This window comes from Haematobia irritans, chromosome 4, assembly GCF_050003625.1.
Source record: "Haematobia irritans isolate KBUSLIRL chromosome 4, ASM5000362v1, whole genome shotgun sequence".
Classification (NCBI taxonomy): Eukaryota; Metazoa; Arthropoda; class Insecta; order Diptera; family Muscidae; genus Haematobia; species Haematobia irritans.
The window spans coordinates 153,958,939-153,980,694 of record NC_134400.1 but is presented as its reverse complement, the minus strand read 5'-3'; the positions used below and the strand labels follow the sequence as shown (position 1 = coordinate 153,980,694).

General features: G+C 34.6%; 3 protein-coding genes across 8 annotated transcripts in view; 1 reads left to right on the top strand and 2 right to left on the bottom strand.

Moving 5' to 3' along the window:
- The window catches only part of Fhos (Formin homology 2 domain containing), a 420,893-nt gene that overhangs the window by 351,736 nt on the left and 47,401 nt on the right, over positions 1–21,756 (top strand). For all 6 annotated transcript variants that reach the window (XR_012721172.1, XM_075303339.1, XM_075303338.1 and 3 more), the window contains one exon: positions 4,127–4,331. Coding sequence is in view for 5 of the 6 variants with exons in the window: in XM_075303339.1 (XP_075159454.1) it covers positions 4,127–4,331 (205 nt within the window). In the remaining variant the exon portion in view is untranslated. The remainder of the gene's footprint in view (positions 1–4,126; positions 4,332–21,756) is intronic.
- LOC142232697 (acyl-CoA-binding protein-like) lies at positions 9,355–9,891 on the bottom strand. The gene is made up of 3 exons (XM_075303344.1): positions 9,821–9,891; positions 9,704–9,724; positions 9,355–9,638 (listed from the first exon to the last, which is right to left on the bottom strand). Exons 2-3 carry the CDS (start codon positions 9,707–9,709, stop codon positions 9,393–9,395), a joined length of 252 nt encoding a protein of 83 aa, XP_075159459.1. The 5' UTR covers positions 9,710–9,724; positions 9,821–9,891; the 3' UTR covers positions 9,355–9,392.
- Positions 19,449–20,062, bottom strand: LOC142232695 (acyl-CoA-binding protein-like). The gene is made up of 3 exons (XM_075303342.1): positions 19,948–20,062; positions 19,826–19,854; positions 19,449–19,754 (listed from the first exon to the last, which is right to left on the bottom strand). The coding sequence occupies exons 2-3, from the start codon at positions 19,829–19,831 to the stop codon at positions 19,509–19,511; spliced, it is 252 nt and encodes an 83-aa protein (XP_075159457.1). The 5' UTR covers positions 19,832–19,854; positions 19,948–20,062; the 3' UTR covers positions 19,449–19,508.

Sequence of the window (21,756 nt, the reverse complement as noted above, 5' to 3'; positions counted from 1 at the left end):
TGGCTCATTTTACTAACCAACTGTCTAAGTGTAATATATTGTTGGCAAGGTATTTGAGCGGAAGTCGGTTCATAATTGCAGATTTAGCAGTTCGAACAAAATTTTACAAACCCAAGGTGACTAACTTTCGAAGTCTACAGGCCTGCCCGTGGAGCCACTGGGAACCCATATACTTGCAAATTTAGAGGAAACCTCCTTATATTTCATACAAAGTTAAAAGCATGTTGATATCATTATCCATTCAAAAGTTCCAGAATTACTTCTAAAAGTAACTATTGTGCAATGGACAGAGAATGAAGCCGCCGACCATTTTTGGCCAGTCGACGCCGCCGCCGAATACGTCGACTCATCTCGACTAAAATTTAGCCGTCATATAATTAAAAATATCGGTTTAAATCAGAAAAATGTTTTAATAATTGTCGTATGTTTTGCCAAAATGTTGAACCTTTCATCCACAATCAATCAATTTGAAGCTGCTATAATAATTTTGCAAAAATTTAGCTCAGAAAATTTGAATGAATCTAACTAGCATTCAAATAGCTTCAAATTCAGTTTATATATCGGTTTAGCCACCGGAGTAAAAAATTTAGTGTCAGCCGCCTATAAAAATGGACCGGCTTCATTCTCTGGCAATGAACCATATTCCAAAGATCAAAATCAAGCGATAGTTAGATATAGCCTCAAAAGAACTGGGAAGTGAAACTTAATTACATCTCTACTAAAGCATAAAGATCAGTCATGATGCCACTTTGGCAGAACTCCAAATTCTGTTGGCGGGTCATCTAACTGATGGAATCGATGCTCTTTTAGACTACCAAATCAAATACTTGACGACGATGATTCGTCTATATGTGATTTCAATCCATTTCGTTGAGACATTTTCAGCAGCCCCATATTGACCAATACACCATCCCAGCAAAAAAAGAGCTTCCAAAAAAGTAGTTTTGTTTCCCCAATTTGTGATCCGGAAGTAGTGCAAACTTGGATCATCTTCAATGACCAGGGGTTGAACCTGGGTTTGGCTGGCACCATAACGGAACGCCTTACCACACTCAGCCACAAACGCCATTGAATATAAAGCGTCGAAAGGTCAATTCAAATGTGTGTGATATGATCGTAATACGACACCAAGGAATAATAAAATTGCTTCTCGAGAAGTTCTTTATTAGTATGAATAACCTAACCTAACCTAACACATCGAAATATTGATCTAAGACCCCATAAAGTATATATATTCTGGGTCGTGGTGAAATTCTGAGTCGATCTGAGCATGTCCGTCCGTCCGTCTGTTGAAATCACGCTAACTTCCGAACGAAACAAGCTATCGACTTGAAACTTGGCACAAGTAGTTGTTATTGATGTTGGTCGGATGGTATTGCAAATGGGCCATATCGGTCCACTTTTACGTATAGCCCCCATATAAACGGACCCCCTAATTTTGCTTGCGAAGCCTCTAAGAGAAGCAAATTTCATCCGATCCGGCTGAAATTTGGTACATGGTGTTAGTATATGGTCTCTAATAACCATGCAAAAATTGGTCCACATCGGTCCATAATTATATATAGCCCCAATATACACCGATCCCCCGATTTGGCTTGCAGAGCCTCTAAGAGAAACAAATTTCATCCGATCCGGTTGAAATTTAGTACATGATGTTAGTATATGGTCTCTAATGACCATGCAGAAATTGGTCCATATCGGTCCGTAATTATATATAGCCCCCATATAAACCGATCCCCCGATTTGGCTTGCAGAGCCTCTAAGAGAAGCAAATTTCATCCGATCCGGCTGAAATTTGGTACATGGTGTTAGTATATGGTCTCTAATAACCATGCAAAAATTGGTCCACATCGGTCCATAATTATATATAGCCCCAATATACACCGATCCCCCGATTTGGCTTGCAGAGCCACTAAGAGAAACAAATTTCATCCGATCCAGTTGAAATTTGGTACATGATGTTAGTATATGGCCTCTAACAACCATGCAAAAATTGGTCCACATCGGTCCATAATTATATATAGCCACCATATAAACCGATCCCCAGATTTGGCTTGCGAGGCCTCTAAGAGAAGCAAATTTCATCCGATCCGGCTGAAATTTGGTACATGGTGTTAGTATATGGTCTCTAACAATCATGCAAAAATTGGTCCACATCGGTCCATAATAACATATAGCCCCCATATAAACCGATCCCCCGATCGGTCCATAATTATATATAGCCCCCATATAAACCGATCACCAGATTTGACCTCCGGAGCCTCTTGGAAGACCAAAATTCATCTGATTCAGTTGAAATTTGGTACGTGGTGTTAATATATGGCCCCAAACTCCCATGCAAAAATTGGTCGAAATCGGTCCATAATCATATATAGGCCCCATATAAACCGATCCCCAGATTTGACCTCCAGAGCCCATTGGAAGAGCAAAATTCTTCCCATTCGGTTGAAATTTAGTACGTGATGTTAGTATATGGTATCCAACAACCATGCAGGAATTGGTTCCTATCAGCCCATAATTATATATAGCTCCCATATAAACCGATCCCCAGATTTGACCTCCGGTGCCTTTTGGAGAAGCAAAATTCATCCGATCTGCTTGAAATTTGGTACGTGGTGATCGTATATGATATTTAACAACCATGCCAAAAGTGGTCCATATCAGTCCATAATCATATATAGCCCCATATAAAACGATCTCGAGATTTGGTTTTGGAGCCTCTTGGAGGAGCAAATTTCATCCGAGTGAGTTGAAATTTGGTACATTGTGCTAGTACAACCAGTTTTAAGATACCACAACCCAAGTACTTCGATTGTGGATGACAGTCTTTCGTAGAAGTTTCTACGCAATCCATGGTGGAGGTACATAAGATTCGGCTTGGCCGAACTTACGGTCGTATATACTTGTTTTTTTTTTTTCATTACAAATCAACAAAAAAATTAAAAATTCTCGTAATTTGCAAAATCTTCTCAAAAGAACTTCCATGGAAGCGAAAAAGTCAAAAGGCACAGGTTTAAATCCCAGCGGGGATGAAATTTATTTTTTATTATTATTATTTTTTTTTTTACTTTTTTATTAATTTTCTATTTTTTTTTTATTTTTTTTTATTAGTTTTTTATTTTTTTAAATTTAATTGTCCAAAATTTGCACTTAAAATACCTTATTGCGTTCTTTCTAATACTTGTCCAAAAGGACTGCATCGGAAGTAGAAACAAATCATTGGGGGATCCCAAGATGCGATTTAGAAGAAATGTTTGTGCCTTGTCCAAAAGGACTGCATCGGAAGTAGAAAAAATCATTGGGGGATCACACGATGCGCTTTAGAAGAAATGTTTGTGAACTTGTCCAAAAGGACTGCATCGGAAGTTGAAGAAACTCTATGGGCGATCCTGGGATGTGCTTTAAAAGAAATGTTTGTGGAACAACTTCCAATTTTTTTGCTGGGATATTATATCTTCAACATACAGATGTTACAGTCTTATCACAAATACTAAAGATTTTAAATTGATTTTCTTAATACTTCACACAAATAGAATGCGTGACATTCAATTGAGTTGTGGCTCCTTCTGAGGCCCTCAAAAAAAATATATATAAATTTAATAATGTACGTGGACACTTTATTTCTTTTTTGATAATGTATGCCTACATTTTCTTACTGGTGGCAAGTTTTGAAAATTTTCGAATTGGAATTTTTGAAAAATTTCGCAAATATTTATAAAGCCCTTCGGCATTTGGACGTTCCATTGATTTAAAATACCATTCTTAGCAAAATTTATAAACAGGTTTATTAATTATACATTTCGATAACATACTATAAAAAATTATAACATACATTTCTTAAAAAAAAAATAACTATGAATTAAGAACGATTTTTTGAATACCAACAAGCAAGCCAACTTGAAATTGTTCACAGACTAGAATTTAGAATCATGTATCAATTTGTCATCGAATGCCCTAAGCTTTATTCTATTTTGATTGATTCATAAGATCATCGTCTTATTTCATAAATTTTTTCTTTAACTTGCAATAACTCAATCTTGTCTTGTCCTTGCAGAAATTAATGTTGTTCTAATATTTACTCATGTTTAAAACTAATTTTACTTTTTAATACTCCTCTTATTGACAGAATCCGAAAGTGAGGATAAAAAGCGTTTGCTCCAATTGAAACGTGATCATACCGTTAAGGATTTAACCCAAAAGTTAAGTAATTTACCTACAAGTCCAACGCATGAAGATAAATTACAAAGTCGTATTGTTGGTGATATGTCGGGTTTAATATCCAAGGCCAAAGAGGGTTTAGCCAAGAGCAAGAGCAAAGGAGAAGTTTCAAGGTAGGTTGGTAATTTCTTACAATTCATTAAAATCGAAAATTTCTACATACTTCATTATCACTGGATTATGAAGTATGTAATCATATGATAATGATTTTCACATTATAAGAAATTCGAATTTCGCTTTAAGGGTTCCCAACGGGACATATATATTTCACCTCACTTGAAAAAACTATAAATTTTGAGGTCGAATGCAATTGTTAAAATGTATGGAAGGTTTCCATAATATTTAAAAACCTTTATGAAGACTTTAAAGGATGATACGGTCAAAATTTGGTCAAGGGAAAACGCGTGTAAATCGGTGAAATCGCTTATTTAAAAAATCAAATTAAATTTCTTTTTCAAGTTCAATTAGTATAAAATTCAGGAAAAATATTCAGTTAGGCTTTCGCTTTTCCAAATCCGAATTGCCGGGCCTCACGCTTGACACCTGCCATCAGATTTTGTACAGTCACCTTGTCCACCTTCTTCGCCGCAGAAAGCCAGTTTGCCTTGAACTGCTGCTCGTCCTAAGCAGTGTTTTGGTCTTCTTTAGGTTCCGCTTGACAATAGCCCAGTATTTCTCAATTGGGCGGAGCTCTAGCGTGTTGGGAGGGTTCTTGTCCTTGGGAACCACCTGCGCGTTGTTGGCGGCGTACCACTCCATGGCCTTTTTATCGTAATGGCAAGATGCCAAATCCGGCCAAAACAGTACGGAACAACCGCGTTTCTTCAGGAAAGGCAGCAGACGTTTATTCAAACACTCTTTCACGTAAATTTATTGGTTGACAGTCCCGGAAGCTATGAAAATGGTGCTTTTCAAGCCACAGGTACAGATGGCTTGCCAAACCAGATATTGCGAACTTTGACAGTTTTATGTGCTTGAAAATATCTGCTACCTTTCCCCTTCCTTTTGCCGTATAAAACTCCTGTCCCGGAAGCTGCTTGTAAATAGTCGGCTTTGACGTAGGTTTCGTCGTCCATTACCACGCTTTGGCCGTCGTATTTTGTTTATCATCGCGATTTGGAGTCACTACCTTCTTGTAAGTCGATAGTCCGGCTCGTTTTTTGGCTCGATGCACGGTTGTAGACGATACACCCAGCTTATTTGCGGCATCTCGGAGAGAGAGGTTAGGGTTTCGCTTGAAACTACCGGCAACTCTCTTTGTCGTCTCAGCGGCTTCCGGTTTTCGATTTCCCCCCGATCCAGACTTCCTGGCTGTCGACAAACGTTCCCCAAACACTTAAATTACATTTGTAACGGTTGATTTGGCAACTTTTAGCGATTTTGCCTGCTTTGCGTGCGAGTAGCTCGGAGTTTCGCGATGCGTGAGCAAAATTTTGATACGCTGCTCTTCGTGCTTGGACGGCATTTTGACAACTGAAGAGGGAATTCCAAAATCAAAATAGGAGCAAGATTCTACACACACACACACCTTCAAAATGAGGGATATTCAGGTTTTTTAAATGCAAAATTGAAAGAAATACGTCAAGTTTATATTGACCAAATTTTGACCGTATCACCGTTTAATAGCCGTGAGAAATCTATCGGATTAATAGATGCTGCATTTGATCAATACGGAAGCAAGCTAAACCGTAAAGCAATTGCAGAGCAGCGTTTGACGCTGTGGTACTTTACATTTTTGGTTTAAGGTAAAATTTCTATGAATTTTTATTTATTTATTTTTTTAACAAAGAAAACAATTTTCAATTTCAATGATGGATAACCTAACAGAGAACTTCAAGCGGTGGCCCTTTTTATACCCACCACCATAGAATGGTGACGGGGGTATAATAAGTTTGTCATTCCATTTGTAACACATCGAAATATCGATTTCCGACCATATAAAGTGTATATATTCTTGATCAGGGAGAAATTCTAAGACGATATAACCATGTCCGTCTGTCTGCTGTAATCACGCTACAGTCTTCAATAATGAAGCAATCGTGCTGAAATTTTGCACAAGCTCGTCTTTTGTCTGCAGGCAGGTCAAGATGGGCTATATCGGTCCAGGTTTTGATATAGTCCCCATATAAACCGACCTCCCGATTTGAGGTCTTGGGCTTATAGAAATTGTAGTTTTCATCCAATTTGCCAGAAAATTGAAATCTAGAGGTATTTCACAGAAAAAAATTTCACGAAAATTTTTTCAATTAAAATCTTAATTGAGTTTTTTTTTTTATTCAATTAAAAATTTAATTAATTCAAAAATTTTTTTAATTGAAATAAAAATCAATCACACAAATTAACAGTTTCAATTAATTTTTTAATTGGATCAATTAATTTTTTAATTGACTGTCAATTAATTTTTTAATTGATACTATCATTTCTGTGACTGAAGACATTTCAATTAAAAAATTAATTGAATCAATTAATTTCGTGATTGAATCAGAAAATTTTTTTTTTGTGTGTTTAGAACCATAAAGTGGTGTGCCAAAAATGGTGAGCATCGGGCCATGTTTTGGTATGGTTCCCATATAAACCGAGCTCCCGATTTGGGGTATTGGACTTATAAAAACCGTAGCTTTTATCCAATTTGCCTGAAATTGGAAATCTATAGGTATTTTAGGACCATAAATAGGCTTGCCGAAAATGGTGAGTATCGGTCCATGTTTTGGTATATCCCCCATATAGACCAATCTCCCGATTTTACTTCTTGGACTTATAGAAACTGTAGTTTTTATCCAATTTGCCTGAAAACGGAAATCTAGAAGTATTTTATGACCATAAAGGGGTGTGCCGAAAAGGGCGTGTATTGGTTCATGTTTTGGTATATCCCCAATATAGACCCATCTCCGGATTTTATTTCTTGGGATTATAAAAACCGTAGTTTTTATCCCATTTTGCATGAAATTCGAAATCTAGAATTATTGTTGGACCATAAAGAGATACGCCGAATATGGTGAGTATCGGTTAATGTTTTAGTATAGAACCCATATAGACCGATCTCCCGATCTTTTTGGGTTTGTAGAAACCGTGGTTGTTGGAGGTTGTTTAGGACTATAAATAGGTGTGCAAGAAATGATTTTATTGTTTGGGATTCTAGAAACCGTAGTTTTTATCGAATTTGCATGAAATTCGAAATATAGAATTATTTTAGAACCATAAAAAGGTGTGCCGAAAACGGTGAGTATCGGTCCATGTTTTAGTATAGCCCCCATAAGAACGATTTCCCGATTTAACTCCTTGGGTTTCTAGAATAGACGGCACACCGATCATGAAAATTGCTTGAAACTCAATGTAAAGCTTTCAGATTTTACTTCTCGGGTGAAAATCTACAGATTTAAGATTTCAAATCAAGACGTTATTTTATAATTTTCTTGCACACTTACAAGAGATGTTAATGATTCCTCTAAAACTCAAACAAAAATGGTTCTTACAAATCCAGAATCTGATATAGTCTTCATAGGTAAAATCTTTAAATTTATCTTCGGGAAGTGCACTGGTTGAATTGTTCTGCTTGATTTGTCCTCAAACCCCCCTGAAATTGCAAAGGAAAACCTAATATTTGATTCATGGTGGTGGGTATTTAAGATTCGGCCTGGCCGAACTTACTGCTGTATATACTTGTTCGTATTGCAATCTAACCCACTAATTGTCGGTGGCAGTGAGTAAGTCACCAATTACCGTGCGATTTTTTACATTGATACATATGCGAGAATAAAAACACCGCTCGTATATACCAATGCAGTGTTAACCAATCGACATCGTAACAATGCGCGGTAGTAAGGAGTACTACCAAAATGGTATCAAAAAATTGGAAGGTCGTTATAATCGTTGTATCGCTCTTGAAGGGAACTATCCCAGCAAACAAAGCGTCGCCAAAAATGTAATGAGAATGTTCTTTTTGGATCCGGAAGTGGTGCAAAATTGACGCAGAAGCGATGAATTTAACATGGGCTTGTCATAGGACGGAAGTCCTCCATTTCAACAGCCGTTGCACTGAATTTGCATCACTTCTTTAGGTGTGATCCGAATTCAATGTTTTGGATGTAAATTAAAAAATTCTGTGATATTTTGTCAAATAAATAATTTTTATAATTTTTTAAAATTTTTAATGGATTCTAAAGCTTGTCTGAAACGTTTGACCTCAAATATTTTCAAAAATTCACAATTTTTTCAGATTGGAATTAAAATATTTTTTCCGACAAAATTTAAATGATTTGTACCATTTTATGAATTCTTACTCTGTTTTTAACCTATTTGAAATAAAAAAGTTAAAATTACCCATTAAAAGTATGAAAAAAGTATGCTATAAAAAATTGAATGAAAATAACTTCCTGGGTAGTTAAAATATAGAACATCATTGGGAATGCATCCTCTGGGAGTGCTTTTATAGTTGTGCCTGTGGAAGAACTTCCAAATTTTTTTGCTGGGATGTTGAATAATAAAAACGAATTTGGACAAAAAAATGAGTTTTTCTTTGTTAGACCGGGGACTTATCAGCCAACCTGTTATGACCATTTGCAATACCATCTGACATACATGAATAATAACTACTTGTGCCAACATTCAGGTCGATAGCCTGTTTCGTTCGGAAGCGTTATTTCAACAGACGAATGGAGGAACGAACGGACATCGCTGCATTGACTCACGACGACCCAGAATATATATACTTTGTGGGGTCGGAGACCAATATTTCGATATCTTATAGACGGAATGATAAAGTTAATATTCCCCCATCCTATAATGGAGGATTTGAAACCGCTGCCGACGCACAAATGTAAGATCAGGAAGACTAGAAAAATTGACCGGCGTTGTGCGAACTCTGAATAAATCTCCGAAAATTATTGTGTTGCGTAATTCCTGGAAATCTTGATTCTGCTGACGGAAAAAACGTGGAGTCAGAAACAGTGAAAAGTTGCTAAACAAAAACTAACACTTTTGCAAATAGCCATGGTGCGACTAAAATGTTCTCAGTCCAAAAATAACATTAGGCTCTTGAAACATGTTTAAGGTGATCATATTCCTTCTCTGCAAGAAAAAACTTGAGTCTGAGAATTCGAATGTTCTCATTCTTATAATACATGGTAGTCTAGTAAATTATATTTTAAAATATGTATTTAAATAGTTAGAACAAATTAAGCATATTGAGTGGCATATTTCTCATAGGCAGCAACATAAGCAGCTTTGGCAGCATCTTGACTCATACCCTTGTGACTGTTCCAGGCATTCCATTTAGCTTTAGCTTTTAATTCAAATGTACCCGGTTCAGGAATATTGCAATCACCAACAGTGGCCTGTTTGTAAAGACCATAGAATTCCAAGAAGACATTGTCTGGGGGAGTTTTTGTGAAAGCCTTGGCTTTTTGCTGGGCAGTGGCAAACTGTGGCGACATAGAACATTTTTTTTATAAAATTCATACAAACAAAACTATATTTTTCAACTTACATCCATTTTTTAAGTGATTATCTAAAAATAGAAAGAAATTATATTTTATACATATATATTAAGGAATTAAACTCTTTATTATGTGTTTTAAATTTTTCCCAGTAATTTTCACTTTACCGTTTCTGCTGGAGACCCAATTGCGAGTGCATATCTCTTTTCTTGAGTACTGTCCAATTTATACAAAAAAAAATCATTTGATATGAAAGCTATCATTTATGGTCATTTGTTATCGGATCGATTTTATGAATAGACAAAGAAAAGAACACATAGCTTTCAATTAGAGCCAGTTTCCCACAATTCAATTAGAGGTGCTGTTAACCAATAGATTTTTATACTCTTATTTTATACACTGTTAGAAAAATATGTTTTTCATATGTTGCGATATAAACAAAATGTGTTTCGGGTACAATTTTTAAACACAATATATTTAAGTGCAAACATGTAATGTTCCTAAACTAACACTAAATGTTTGGGACACATATGTTAATATGTTGGAATATATTATGTTTGGGACATGAATGTTTCATAAAAATTATATGTGTGAATGTAAACATATATACATATACAAATTTCGAGTAAACATATCTATGTTGTGATATTTCATTCAAAAAGCAACAGAGAGAGAGAGAGAGAGAGAGTATAGAGAAAGAAATAGAGATGTAAACCGGTAGGGTTGACGATATCAACATAACACAGCGAGAGAATGAAAAGAGAGCAATTTCTGTGAAACCGCTTGTATTCTGTTTCGGAAAACTGTTTTATGATAAGGCCAACAATTTGATGTGCTTAAGTCTAAATATTATTTAATTTGAATATTAGAATGAGTATTCGGAGTAAAGAGAAGAGGTATTGGAAACCAAGAGAATAAAAAAAAAACACAGCATGTGTTTTCGCCTTGAGAGCAGTATTTTATGTATGTGTGGACATGTGTTTTTTTTACCATTTTGGCATTGTGGACACAATTTTTTCTTGGTTTGTTAAAAGAAATCGGAACGTACGAGGAGTAAGTCAAAATATTCAGGCAAAGGAAATTAAAAAAAAAAATCGGTGGAAAATATACAAAAATTATAAAGGCATCTTCATAAAAATAACGAAAGGGCACTATACTCTTTTTTAAAGATGGGACAGTAAAATGAAAAAAGGAGGAAATAGTGAAAAATTAAACAGTAAAATTTATATAAACAAAGTTTAGTTCCTCTTTATTAATAAGTAGTCCAAGAGGAGTTGACACCTTTAAATATAAAAGCGGTCATTAAGTTCGAGTTTTGCAGCTAAAACAATTGAAAAAGTTTATTTTCTTTAAAATCAATTATTAAAGATAAGTAAAAGACAAAACAGGGTCATTTTAGAGCGACAATGTCAACTTAAAACCGGCCTTAAAGGTAAAAATGAAATTAAGTACAAAACACGATAAGTTTTAAATGCATTAAAAATTGTGTTAAATGCTAGTAAAAAACTGTTCACGCCTAAATAAATGTATGTGTATATTATAAAATTGTTTACGTATGTTTTGTACTCGACTACACGTTCTTCTTTTGTTAGTTTTTGAATTCCTTCCAAAATTTCAAATTTTTATACCAAAAACAGTTTTTTTTTTGTTACAAAATTTTTATTTTTGCAATAAAAAAAAAAAAATAATATTTTATCCAAAAGCTCGGTTCATTTCGTTTATACCAAGCAGTGTTCTTTTCTGACTGTAAATCTTGAATATCCCCCATTTCGAAGTTTCATTATAAAAATTTAGTGAGGTATAAATAGAAGTGTGTAAATTAAAAAAAAAAACATTTGGTGTTCGGTCGGAACAGGGATTGAACCCACGACCCTTTGCATGCAAGGCAGAAATTCTAACCACTGCTCCACGTGGTTAACAAATGTATGTTTCTCTTAAATAATGTTATGTTTGCATGGGCCCATGGGCGCTGCAAACTATGCTATATAAATGTAACATATAACGATAATTGTCTACTGGTGACTATAACAGCTACGTAGCCCAGTGGATAGTGTGTTGGCTTACAAACTGTATGATCCTCGGTTCGATTCTCCGTCCAGGCGAAAGGTAAAATTTAAAAAAATTTATAAAATTTAATAATTTCTTCAACGTTATTTGTATTACAGAGAAGGTGCCAAGGACTAAAAAATTTAGTGGAAATGAAAATTATGTGAGAGAATGAGCACAATCATCTTTGGGGAAAATTCTTCCAAGCATATAATATTTTTGGACTTAAAATGCTTCCAAACATATAATATGTTCACATAAAACAAACATATTAATGTTTCGGCAGTATCCAATAATATATGTGCTTCCTGCAAAATATGTTTGGAACATATGTTAAAGAAGCGTTTTTTTTTTGAGGGTGTAGTATATTAGCCGAATCCGACCCGTTCAACTGTGCCTTTCTAATTTTTGAAAACCAAAAGCCTATTTGCAAAACAATATGGTATCGTTTTAAGAACATTTTGCGTTAGCTAAGTCAATCATAATTATATATTTCGAAGGATATGATAATACGATAATCCTTCTGAAAAAATACCACAAGATTTGAAGTTATAATCCAAATTCACATGAACACAGATTTCAATCTATTGCTTGTTTTTGTTGGGCATTAAGGAAAAACATAAAGAACTCGTAACATACAACGGTTCTGATAAAAATTACAATAAAATTTGACCAACTGTGAATTCGGAAATTCGAAGTAAAATTGTACTGACAATGTGTTGCTCAGTTTATATCGCTGGATCGCCTGGATGAAAATATAAATTTTTTAGAATCTAACAGTAAAATATATGTAGAGTTATAAACATGGACCGCTCGTGAAGCTATTGTACCAATCGGAGAATCTTCTTAAAGAGTAGGGGGACTAGGTGAAGTCCGCTTACTGGCAATTACTACACACAAACAGATTTCACGAAAATGTTTCCAATTAAAATTTTAATTGAGTTTTAAAATATATTCAATTAAAAATTTAATTGATTCAACAAATTTTTTAATTGAAACAAAATTCAATCACAAAAATAATAGTATCAATTAATTTTTTAATTGGATCAATTAACTTTTTAATTGACCTTCAATTAATTTTTTAATTGATACTATCATTTCTGTGATTGAAGATATTTCAATTAAGTTCATCAGAAAATTTTTTTTTTGTGTGTACTTTTCTCCCCAAACAAATCAGAAAACTTGTTTTTTCGTTCTTTAAGGGATGCGTATGTACAAACATAGGTTGAATCTGCAGATGTGAAATGATTTGAAATATTTTTATTGATATTCCTAACAAAAAGTCGGTAAGAGGGTGGTCCCATATTAATACAATTTTTTTAATGTCGGTCATGGGAAATATGCTTTTCCCCGCATATATCGGAAAATGAAGCAGGTTTCCTGTTTTTCACTATAAAACGTCCAGAAACGGGGGCTTCCCCCTCCATGCAAATATCAAAAAATTAAGCACCTCCCCTGCAAATTTCAAGCAAATCGGAAAACTTCAAATTAAAAAAAATCGGGCAAGGAGTATGTGCCACTAATTTAATCACCTTCTCCCATATATCCTGTAAATTTCAAGTAAATTAAAAAAGTTTAGAATATGATCTATTCTTTTAAAAAGGCTCGTCCCATTCCGTGGCCAAATATCGGTACATACAGTAGGGCATTTTTGGCTATTTACACTCAAAAAAAGTTTACTTGGCTCCAAAGATTTTGACCTTCTCTTAAGGATTTTGGTATTGATTCCGAGCCAAAGATGCGGCTTCTTTAAAATAAAGACATTTTTAGCGACCTATTTGGCCTTAAATCTAGGATCAATAAAATTAAAATTTGGATTCAGATCTCATTTACGAATTTTCATTTTCTTTTCGCGGTGTATTAACAGAGCTATTCACATACAAGCAAACGTCAGTTTAAAAATCCAAAAATATAGCGGATACCTCAAAGTAAAAATATTTTCTTAATTCCACAAAAACTTTAAACCAATGATGCTATATCCTCAAAATAAATCTTAGCTTTTATTTAAAGGGTTTTTATCTTAAATCTAAAGTTTCAATATTTCAGTTAATTTAAGGACAATTTGGTTAAATCAGAAATGTGTTTCTTTACATTAAAAAATTTACTTAAAAAAATCGACTTTAACGGAGGGACGCAAATTTACAAAATGTGTGTCCTAAATTTAATGAAATTTTTTTTTAAGTAAAGATTATAAACTTTGTTTTAATTAAAATGTCATTATTTTAAAGAAATTTGTCCTTAATATTTTGTGAATTGCGCATCCTAAAATTTAGGTAGCATAGTCTTTAATATCATGTAAATATTTTTTCAGTGTAGGCTTATAGACAACGCAATTCTTCTCCGAATTTCCTGAAATTGGAAATCTTGAGATATTGTTGTTTTATAAAAGATATCTCAAATTTGGTTTATATCGGTAAGTTTTTGAGCAAGACCTCACCGGTGCAAAGCGGTTCCTAATCATTTTTTTGTTTTTGTGGGTTAAAGTACCACACACCCACTTTCGTGCTAAAATTTTATATAATTTTCGACAGTTATTGCTTGAACAGTAAAATTAGAAAAATTAAAACAAGTACACTGAAAATAGTATATGCCCGGTTCCAAAAGTTGTCTTTAATTTCAAAATTTTTGTTTTGATTCCGAGCCAAAGAAGCGGTGAATACAAGTAAGGATACTTTTAAGACACAATTCTCTTTTAAATTTGGGTTTTGTGTACTTGCTTCTAGGAATCAAATTTTAATTTTTCGATTTTTCAGCTTTTTTTCTACATATGCTATTAAAGTCCTTTAAAAACGAGTTAAAGACAACTTTATTTTCCAAACTAAGACTCGACTTCCAGTAGAAATTATGGTATGTTTCAAGTAAAAAACGTCTTTAAAATAAAGTGTTGAAAAACATGTCCTATATTTGAACGATTTTTTGCTTTGTAGTCGAGATGCAAAAAGACAACAAATTTGAAGACAATTTCATTAAATTTAAAGAATTTTTCTGAATTATTAAAGTCAAGTTGACCTTAGCCCAAAAATTTTTTTTTCGGTCATGTTAAGATACCCATTTTTAAGTGAAATGGCTTATTTATAAGGACAATACGACTTTATTGAAAAGTTTATCGACTTTTGGAAAAGGAAAAAAACTCTATATTAGAGAAATGCGTCTTCTATGCTAAGCAAAATTTGCATTCGTATTTTAAAGACATGAAACCTTTGATCTTACGTCAATATTTTGTATACGGTCGTAATTTTGACTAGAATGAACCTTATGGACCATCCACTATGGATTGCGTAGAGAGTTCTACAGGGGGTCTGTTTATATGGGGGCTATACGTAAAAGTGGTCCGATAATACCATTCGGACTACATCATAAACAACTACTTGTGCCAAGTTTCAAGTCGATAGTTGGTTCCATTCGAAAGTTAGCGTGATTTTAACAGACGGACGGATGGGCATTGCTGGATCGACTCAGAATTTCACCACGACCCAGAATTTATATACTTTATGGAATCTGAGAGCAATATTTCGATGTGTTATAAACGTAATTACACAGTTAATATACCCACCATTCTAGGGTGGATGGCATACATAAAAAATATTTCACTTTAGTTTGTTGTTGCCTGTATAAAGAGGCTATATCAAAACATGGACATCTTTGAACTTAATCTGCTGGCAGACCAAAACAAAACAAAAAAGAAAAACATTTCTTTGAATTTCCCCCAAGATGATCAGGAACATATCAAACTTCATAGATGTGTATCCTAAATTTACAAAACAAAAATTAAAACGAACATATAGAACTAAATTTTCATTAAAATTTCTTAATTAAAAAAAAAAATCTCCTTATTGTTCTGTAAATATAGTGCCATCAAATTATCCGTTTGACTTCCGATGTCCACACAGAAAAATATTTCCGTAGTTAAACTAACGCCAAATTTAACTTATTTTTATTGCAAAAAATTATTTGTTTATAATTCAATTTTATTATTTTTTGCGAAACTTTCCACTGTCCAATGAAATTTTCGTTTTTTAAGTAACAGGTTGGCTGATAAGTCCCCGGTCTGACACATAGATGGCGTCGCTAGTATTAAATGCATATTATTTTTATATAGTACCAACCTTCAAATGATTCGTGTCAAAATTTGACGTCTGTAAGTCAACTAGTTTGTGAAATAGAGCGTCTTTTTTGAAGCAACTTTTTTTATTGTGAAAAAAATGGGAAAAAAGAATTTCGTGTTTTGATAAAATACTGTTTTCTGAAGGGAAAAAATACGGTGGAAGGAAAAACTTGGCTTGATAATGAGTTTCCGGACTGTGCCTCAGGGAAATCAACAATAATTGATTGGTATGCAAAATTCAAGCGTGGTGAAATGAGCACGGAGGACGGTGAACGCCCGAAAAAGGTGGCCACCGACGAAAACATCAAAAAAAAAATCCACAAAATGATTTTGAATGACCGTAAAATGAAGTTGATCGAAATAGCAGAGGCCTTAAAGGTATCAAAGGAACGTTTTGGTCATATCATTCATCAATATTTGGATATGCGGAAGCTCTGTGCAAAATGGGTGCCTCGCGAGCTCACATTTGACCAAAAACAACAACGTGTTGATGATTCTGAGCGGTGTTCGCAGCTGTTAACTCGTAATACACCCGAGTTTTTCCGTCGATATGTGACAATGGATGAAACATGGCTCCATCACTACACTCCTGAGTTCAATCGACAGTCGGCTGAGTGGACAGCGACCGGTGAACAGTCTCCGAAACGTAGAAAGATTCAAAAGTCCGCTGGCAAAGTAATGGCCTCTGTTTTTTGGGATGCGCATGGAATAATTTTTATCGATTATCTTGATAAGGGAAAAACCATCAACAGTGACTATTATATGGCGTAATTGGAGCGTTTGAAGGTCGAAATCGCGCAAAACGGCCCCATATGAAGAAGAAACAAGTATATACGGCCGCAAGTTCGGCCAGGCCGAATCTTATGTACCCACCACCATGGATTGCGTAGAAACTTCTACGAAAGACTATCATCCACAATCGAATTACTTGGGTTGTGGTATCTTAAAACTTCTTAACATCGTTTTCTAAATTGTGATTTAGTCCATACATGGTATATATTAGACAAAAAAGTTATGTATAGTTAAGTCTACAAATAATTACGAATCGATATGGACTTTTTGTACGTAGAGAGCCAGAATTGAAATATGGGGGTCGCTTATATGGGGGCTATATACAATTATGAACTTGATATGGACCAATTTTTGTGTGATTGGGGATCGATTTATCTGAGGGCCATATATAACTATAGACCGATATGGACCTAGTTAGGCATGGTTGTTAACGACCATATACTAGCACAATGTACCAAATTTCAACTCACTCGGATGAAATTTGCTCCTCCAAGAGGTTCCAAAACCAAATCTCGGGATCGGTTTATATGGGGCTATGTACGATTATGGACTGATATGGACCACTTTTGGCATGGTTGTTAAATACCATATACTACCACCACGTACCAAATTTCAAGCAGATCGGATGAATTTTGCTTCTCCAAAAGGCACCGGAGGTCAAATCTGGGGATCGGTTTATATGGGAGCTATATATAATTATGGACTGATAGGAACCAATTCCTGCATGGTTGGTGGATACCATATACTAACATCACGTACCAAATTCCAACCGAATGGGAAGAATTTTGCTCTTCCAAGGGGCTCTGGAGGTCAAATCTGGTGATCGGTTTATATGGGGGCTATATATAATTATGAACCGATGTCGACCAATTTTTGCATGGTTGTTAGAGACCATATACTAACATCACGTACCAAATGTCCGCCGGATCGGATGAAATTTGCTTCTCTTAGAGGCCTCGCAAGCCAAATCGGGGGATCGGTTTATATGGGGGCTATATATAATTATGGACCGATGTGGACCAATTTTTGCATGGTTGTTAGAGACCATATACTAACACCATGTACCAAATTTTAGCCGGATCGGATGAAATTTGCTTCTCTTAGAGGCCTCGCAAGCCAAATCGGGGGATCGGTTTATGTGGGGGCTATATATAATTATGGACCGATGTCGACCAATTTTTGCATGGTTGTTAAAGACCATATACTAACACCATGTACCAAATTTCAGCCGGATCGGATGAAATTTGCTTCTCTTAGAGGCCTCGCAAGCCAAATTTTGGGGTCCGTTTATATGGGGGCTATACGTAAAAGTGGTCCGATATGGCCCATTTGCAATACCATCCGACCTACATCAATAACAACTACTTGTGCCAAGTTTCAAGTCGATAGCTTGTTTCGTTCGGAAGTTAGCGTGATTTCAACAGACGGACGGACGGACGGACGGACGGACGGACGGACGGACGGACATGCTCAGATCGACTCAGAATTTCACCACGACCCAGAATATATATACTTTATGGGGTCTTAGAGCAATATTTCGATGTGTTACAAACGGAATGACAAAGTTAATATACCCCCCATCCTATGGTGGTGGGTATAAAAAGTGTTGTTCCACCAAGACAACGCACCGTGCCACAAGTCATTGAGAACGATGGCAAAAAACTCATTCAAATTGCTTCCCCACCCACCGTATTCTCCAGATCTGGCCCCAGCGACTTTTTCTTGTTCTCAGACCTCAAAACAATGCTCACAGGGTAACAATTTGGCTGCAATGAAGAGGTGATCGCCGAAACTGAGGCCTATTTTGGGGCAAAACCGAAGGAGTACTACTAAAATGGTATCAAAAAATTGGAAGGTCGTTATAATCGTTGCATCGCTCTTGAAGGGAACTATGTTGAATAATAAAAACGAGTTTTGACAAAAAAATGCGTTTTTCTTTGTTAGACCGGGGACTTATCAGCCAACCTGTTATGTCTCAAACATTTTATGAACTAAACGCGAGTATAAAGTTCAATGATCGTACACATAAGTTCATTTTTAGGTAAAACAAATGAACATTTTCGTACGATTCCCAATAATAGTAAGAATGAACTACTGTATTTAAAATAGTCATGATTTGGCGCCAATGATTTTCTTATTTACTTTTAGTAAATTTTTTCTTCAATGAGAGGGAGTAATTTCGAGAACAACGGTTAAAAAGTACAACATGGTTCTAAATTTTACTGTTTTTAACAACACTTCATGGAAATCTCAAGACATGAAGTACAAAATAGTTCAATTTTCGCGCTAGGTAGTTCATTCTTCCTATAAAACAGTTTACTTTTTTTTCGGTGCAGGCATTCGAAAACGACATCAAATGCTAACTCTCCTCTTAGTTTCGATTTTTTGCTCGACGTTGTTTTAAAATAGATTCGATATTCTACATACGCTATAAATTTTTGCCATATTGCTTGTCAAGGAAAATGTGAGAGTCCCCACATTTAAACAAAACGTTTACGTGGATGGAAAGATGTTGACCTTCCTTTAAGGATTTGGTTATTGATTCCGAACTAAAGATCCGTCTTCTTTATAATAAAGACCTTTTTAGGGACCTGTGTAACTTTAAATCTAGGATCAATAAATTCGAAATTAGGATACCGATCTCATTTGTGGAATTTTCGTTCTGTTTTTGCGATATTTTATTTTTCTACATGATGTTCATGTACAAGAAAACAAAAATACTTGAAAAATGAAAGTTTTTAACATTAGGCTTAATTCGGTAGTGAAAGAGTTAATGTAGCCCTCAACTTAAAAATACACCTAGCAAAAAGTTAAGGATTTTCTTTTTAACTTGCCAATAACAACACAAGAACTTTGTTAACAGGGTTTCAAAATTTATTTTCTTTTAGACATTTTCCAACCGACTTCTTAATCTAAGCATATTGAGGAGCATACTTTTCGTAAGCAGCAACATAGGCAGCTTTAGCAGCATCTTGGCTCATGCCCTTGTGACTATTCCAGGCATTCCATTTAGCCTTGCCCTTCAAGTCCAAAGCACCGGGTTGGGCAATGTTGCAATCACCAACGGTAGCCTGTTTGAAGAGGCCATAGAATTCCAAGAAGACATTATCTGGGGGAGTCTTGGTGAAAGATTTAGCTTTTTGTTGGGCAGTGGCGAACTAAATTAGGAAAAATATACAAATTATTGTTTGACCACAATGATAGTAAATCGAAAACCTTTGAAACTTACGTCCATATTTGTTCTGGGGCTTTTAGATTCTACAAAAGATAAAAAATTTAAAAATTAAACTTGTATTAAGGATTTAATTTTTTAATTATTGATTTGCTTTCAGTAGAGAATATTTTTCTTACCACTTGTTGCTTAGACCAAGGTGTTAATGAATGTCTTTGCCAATTTGAAAAGCTTAATTTATAGCAAAATATATTTTGCTGATACTACGAGCAGGTTCTTATCAAAAAGAACACTTCATTAATGTTCTTATATTATTTTTATGGCTTGAACTTTCCACCTGGAAAAAGTTTTTTTTTATTAATTTGAAGAATTATAAAAAAGAAATGTCCCATATAACCATTAGCTTGAGTCATAACTAATGTGGTGTTACGTTTAACATTTGATATCATTTCGAAGCATTTTCGACTCCTAAGAGATAATAGAGAGTTTCTACGCTGCTTCATAAGTGAAAACAACACAAAATTCGGTTGGGTCGAAGTTCATATTGCCTTCACGTTGAATTTACAGCATTAGATGCTGATATAGAAAATCTTCAATAATTTAAAGTAACTTTCTATCAAACTAACCATACTTGGTTACAAATTAAATCTTTGGGAAAAATTCTGTACAAAATCTGCTAATGCAGTTCGAGAGCAAAAGTTATTAAAATAATTTTTAAAAAAGTCTGTTGCTCCTATGGAGAGACATTTTTGTGAGCGAATTTATTTTTATCATGCGTTTGTTGTAGTTATTATTGATGTTGCCAAACATAATACATTGTTTGAGTCAAAGTGCTTCCAAACATATTATATGTTCCTACACTGAAAAAATATTGTCGTGAGGTCAAAGATTTCATGTCTTTAAAATACGAATGCAAATTTTGCTTAGCATAGAAGACGCATTTCTCTAGTATAAAGTTTTTTTCCTTGACCAAAGGTCGATAAACTTTTCAATGAAGTCGTATTGTCCTTATAATTAAGTGATTTGATTTAAAAATGGATATCATAACATGAAAGAAAAAATGTTTGGGCTAAGGTCAACTTGACTTTAATAATTTAGAAAAAATCTTTAAATTTAATGAAATTGTTTTTAAATTTGTTGTCTTTTTGCATCTTGACTACAAAGCAAATAATCGTTCAAATATAGGACATGTTTTTCAACACTTTATTTTAAAGACGTTTTTTACTTGAAACACAGCATAATTTCTCCTAGAAGCCGAGTCTTAATTTGGAAAATAAAGTCGTCGTTAACTTGTTTTTAAAGGACTTTGATAGCATATGAAGAAAAAAAGCTGAAAAAGCGAAAAATTAATATTTGCTTCCTAGAAGCAAGTACACAAAACCCGATTTTAAAAGAGAATTGTGTCTTAAAAGTATCCTTACTTGTATTCTCCGCTTCTTTGGCTCGGAATCAATACCAAATTTTTTAAAGTAAAGACAAAATCTTTGGAACCGGGTATGCTTTTTTTTCAGTGTATAAAACAAACATCGCAATATTTCTCCAATCACCAAAAATATAAGTGATTTCTTCAAAATATGTTAGAGAAGCGTTTTTTTTTCTTGCAATCAAGCCGATCCGGACAAGGTACCTTCTTCCGAACGTTTCACATTGCGGTGAAACCACTTAAAGAAGTTTTGAAACACTCAGAAATGTCACCAGCATTGCTGGAAGGGGATAATCCCCTTCCTTCTTCATCAAACTTAAAAAAAAAGTTTACTTGGATCCAAAAAAGATATTGACATTCTCTTACGGATTTTGGTATTCATTCCGGGCCAAAGATGCGGCTTCTTTAAAATAAAAACATTTTGTAGCGACCCACATATGTGACTTTAAATCTAAATAAAATTTATCGAATCTTCGTTATCTTTTCCCAATATATTAATAAATCTATTCACATTCGTCAGTTGAAAAATCCAAATTATAATGGACACTTCAAAGTAAATTTTTTT